The following is a 4598-nucleotide window of genomic DNA, read 5'->3' on the forward strand; positions in this document are numbered from 1 at the left end:
ATTGATTATTATTTTACTCTCTTCGCTCGGCAGGGCATTAAAAAAATCTAGTAAATTAAAAGTAAAATATAGCTATGACTGATTCGTAATCATCTTCGGAAGCGATATTTCTTAGTGCCCAATTATAATATGGAGACTGTGAAATTTCAAAATATTGACAGTTTAAAGCACATGAACCTGGAAGGAATGACTCTTGATTCATTACCAAAGTTGTCAATACCCTTACCTCAAGATGAAGAAATTCCAGAAATATTTTGCCCGTTACAATCTGGCAAGCCATTAAGTAGTGAATCAAAACAAATTATATTAAATGTGTTTATTGGTCTGCGTGTTATGTTTCCAGCAGAAACTATTGAAAGTTCCATTAGAAAAACTTCTAAGCTCACTGGATGTTCAGTTAGAACAGTGTACAGAATAAGGAAGGAAACTAAAGAAAACAGTGGTAAACCACCCTCGCCTTTGCGGCTGATGAAAACTGCAAAAAGGAAAAGGAAAACAAGAAAAGAGCTTTATAGCGATTTTATTGTTTCTGGTATACGCAATATTGTACAAGGTTTCTTTCAGAAGAATGAAGTACCTACAGTGAAAAAAATAATGCTGGTAATCATTTTAGGAAATGTTTTTGTAGAAAACTATAATACTGTCAATATTATTAAAATATCAGTTAGCCTCTTTTTAAAAGAAATGCTGCATACAAAACCTAGCATTCGTGACACTAAGTACTTGATTCTGTTAAAAATAAGTGAGGACATAATTTTTAGACAATCTGCCCGACTGTAGAACTGGCAGTTAATTTGGGCAAAAGCTTAGTCTAGAACTTGTAGATTTCAAAGTAATAGCTTTGACTATTTAATATTGTATGTTTTGACTCCCCTAAAATGCCAAAACTATTATTTTGACTGACTTTAAGTTAAGTTCGTTTATATGCCCAACAAAGGGTTCGAGGCCCATCATGTCGAGACACACATAACTAGTACTTGAAAACGTATAACTCACTCTAAGCATACACAAAGGTTTCACAATTAGTAGCCATTGTATAAAACAAGCTATACATTGCCTTCAAATTTGTGCGGTCACTGTTATTAAAAATTTTCCCTAGATACTTTGAATTAAATATTTTGTTAATTTCATCATTGGGCCTGTCATGTTATGTGCGGGAAATGGTCTTTTGGGGAGTAAAATTTTAAATTAACTAAACAAATACGTTTTATGAAATTTCATTTGTGAACATAAATTAAAACTTATTTATTGGCAGTAATGTAGATTTTTAAAAAGGACATTTCTATCTCTTCTTTTACTTTTTACGCTCATAACTCTCAATTTTACAGGCCATCAATGCGGATGACAATTTTCCTAATCTGAGTGAATCTACAACGTCTCGTTTACTCAAAGATATTGGATTATCTCATTTTCTAAGGTCTAGAGACGCAGCGCTGCTAAAAAAAGGCCAGCAACAATTGCAACACGAACTATTGGAGAAAAGCCCAACGGATGCAAAATGCCATCAACCTGAACCGAATTATATAGTATAGTGACTTATAATTTAAAAGACAGGTTTATCAAACACCAAAAATGCCTATTTGTCCAAATATTTTGGCATTTGAAAAATCAGGAACATCTTAAACCCGCTCTAGTTAGGTGACTGTTTGCTCTTGTTGATGTTGATATTTTAATCTAAAAATTGGATAGAAATTTGCATTTTCCTAATCTATATAATTTTCGGGGAGAAAATTAGTACAGTTATAGCTTCAAAATGAGCTAAAACGTCAGGTGCGGCTCCAAGGGGAGGCATAATAATAATCAGGGCTGCCACATGTCAGGGAAATCAGGGAATTTAAAAATGGGCTTAAAATTTAAAGTCATGAAATTTTAAGAATTTGTAAATCATCAGGGAATTAAATTTTCTCTTGACACTTTTTGAAGGTAATTTTACTCTAGATCTATGACAAATTCTATGATATATCATTTATTTCCTTGAAAGTATGGCAAAGTTTTTCAACATTTCAATAGCCTTTTTATTGAAATACAAGTCCATTTAAATTTAATTAAAGTAAAATATAAAATATAAATTTTGCCCTTAAAAAAGTCATGGAAAATCTCTTAAAATTGTCAGGGAATTTGAATCTGACAATTTTGTGGCAACCCAGATAATATATAACCAATAGGATGCCCAATACGATGCCCCCCCCCTCAAAATTAAACTCCCTTATTTATGCCACTGCATTCAGACGTTTTTGATGCCTCCAAAACCTGTCTTCTCATATAAGTGCAGTAGTTTAGTTATCATCCATCAAAACACTCATATAAACAGGACAGTAAAATATTGAGTTAAAAAAAGAGATTTCAACTTGTATTGTTAAGTGTATTTGGTATCAGTACTGTGTAACTTTCTACAATTGCGCATACAGGCTGCCGCTATATTTTTAGTACATGTATTAGAGAGAGAGAGTTTGTATTCTATTGTGGTATTTTGGTTTTTTTTAGTGAGTACAATGTACCAATACCTATGGGCTATGGCTCATAGTCATAGAACAAGAAAATTGAGAACTTGACGCCCGCTTTTTAGTCTTGTTTGGGGAAAGTTAATTTTAGGGTCACTGAAGGACACTCCAAGAACAATCGCTGTGAGTTATGATTGTAAATTTGCTTACTGCAAATAAATACTGGTAAAATGAAACTTTCACTTGAAAGTAACACTTAACCGTAATTTCTTCATTATTAAAAAGTTATATTAGTTAAAGACGCTACCACTAGTCAGTCAAAAACTAAAACTTGCGGTGAAAAAACACAATAATTCCATAGCTATTTAAAGGCCACTATTCCATAATGTTTAATTTGTAAGGAACTTGGAATACTTAAAAGACCCTATTTTTCTTTTGAGTCCCCTAAACAACACTATGACATTTAAGGCAGTTAATAAATTGGTCAAAGCTGAGGATTGATACACAATTATATTTCTAACACGGTACATCAGTCAGTTTTGATTGAAATAAAGATATTATTGTGTTTAACAATGGCCCCTTTTTGGCTCATATTTTTAAGAAGTATCTAGTAGACTATGCAACTGAAACGAGCCTAAGTGGTGCCCAGGGTTGTACACTCTGTTCAAAAAGTCTTTGCCCGTGGGAGATTTCTAACATTTTTGCCCGTCATTTCTTTTATAGTTGCATTAAGGTGAAGCGGACATCGGTAATAGATTAATAAAATGTTTAGCTACAAATTGGCAAAAATCATTTTCGGGATACACTTATAATTTGGCCTATTTTGGCCTAAAAGAGGGGGTGTCAACTTTTTTATTTTTGATCTCAGGTCATTTTAAACCCGATTGTCGTGTTCGCCGGGGTTGATTTATATTTAGAAAGTGTTGGAATTATTAAAATCGACGCATTGGTTCAAAAGATATTCACCAAAGACGTTTTCACAGAAATTGAGAAATATCTAAACATCTCACCAAGCCATTTAAAATAATAAATGTTGGCGGGTTTTGTCGCCATCTATAGTTCCTAGAAGTAATCTTGTTGGTTTAATTCTAAATATGTAACAAATTGAAGGTTAACATAAATATTTTCTGGCGTCGCCCCTGTTCGTTTCTAAAATGAGCACATGAAAATATTTATGTTAACCTTCAATTTGTTACATATTTAGAATTAAACAAACAAGATTACTTCTAGGAACTATAGATGGCGACAAAACCCGTCAACATTTATTATTTTAAATGGCTTGGTGAGATGATTAGATATTTCTCAATTTCTGTGAAACATTCTTTGGTGAATATCTTTTGAACCAATGCGTCGATTTTAATAATTCCAACACTTTCTAAATATAAATCAACCCCGGCGAACACGAAAATCGGGTTTAAAATGACCTGAGATCAAAAATAAAAAAGTTGACACCCCCTCTTTTAGGCCAAATTATAAGTCTATCCAGAAAATGATTTTGGCCAATTTGTAGCTAAACATTTTATTAATCTATTACCGATGTCCGCTTCGACTTGATGCAACTATACAAGAAATGACGGGCGAAAATGTTCGAAATCTCCCACGGGCAAAGACTTTTTGAACAGAGTGTACATAAGGCATTTGACAACTAAAATAAATGCGATGACTACTAAAGTTAATTGAAATCTGGTGGCTCACTAGTCAAATTTGCCTAAAAATTCATAAATAATGGCGTATCATAAATAAATCATTCATTAATCCGGAAAAAGCAAAATGTTGGCTGCCCTTATTGTTTTAATACCCCCCTTTTACCCCCACTAGTCGGTGACAACTAAAATAATTTAAGATAGGAGGCTCACTAGTCAAGCTGACTACTTGAAAAATATATCGTTATGTCCAACCCTGGTGGTGCCTATAATCTAGCGTCTGCTACAGACATTAAAAAGTCCGAACGTTTTTCTTTATTAAATTTATCAAAATATAAGCAAACAAGGCAAAAATTATATTAAAATGCAAGTATCATTATTTAAAAAGTCAAATTTACGAATAACGATGAGGAAACACTAATAGCGTCTGTTTTAGCCTATACCTATCTAGGTTTCAATGGCGAACCAAAGGAGGCGTAGCGATAGTTTTCAGTCGCGAATGGTCAATTTCTTT

At 33.1% G+C, this 4598-nt stretch overlaps 1 protein-coding gene across 1 annotated transcript; it reads left to right on the top strand.

The window, feature by feature from the left end:
- Positions 1 to 2960, top strand: LOC149956058 (uncharacterized). Its single transcript, XM_090164596.1, has 2 exons — positions 1 to 600; positions 1329 to 2960. The coding sequence occupies exons 1-2, from the start codon at positions 130 to 132 to the stop codon at positions 1530 to 1532; spliced, it is 675 nt and encodes a 224-aa protein (XP_090020722.1). The 5' UTR covers positions 1 to 129; the 3' UTR covers positions 1533 to 2960.
- The last annotated feature ends 1638 nt before the right edge of the window (positions 2961 to 4598 follow it).

Source organism: Leiobunum rupestre, chromosome 2 (genome assembly GCF_980474605.1).
Source record: "Leiobunum rupestre chromosome 2, qqLeiRupe1.1.hap1, whole genome shotgun sequence".
Taxonomy (NCBI): domain Eukaryota; kingdom Metazoa; phylum Arthropoda; class Arachnida; order Opiliones; family Sclerosomatidae; genus Leiobunum; species Leiobunum rupestre.

Coding starts and splice junctions, on each gene's coding strand:
- LOC149956058 (XM_090164596.1), top strand. CDS start 130: ATGGAGACTGTGAAATTTCAAAATATTGACAGTTTAAAGCACATGAAC. Junction 601..1,328: donor CAGTGAAAAAAATAATGCTG/GTAATCATTTTA, acceptor TCAATTTTACAG/GCCATCAATGCGGATGACAA.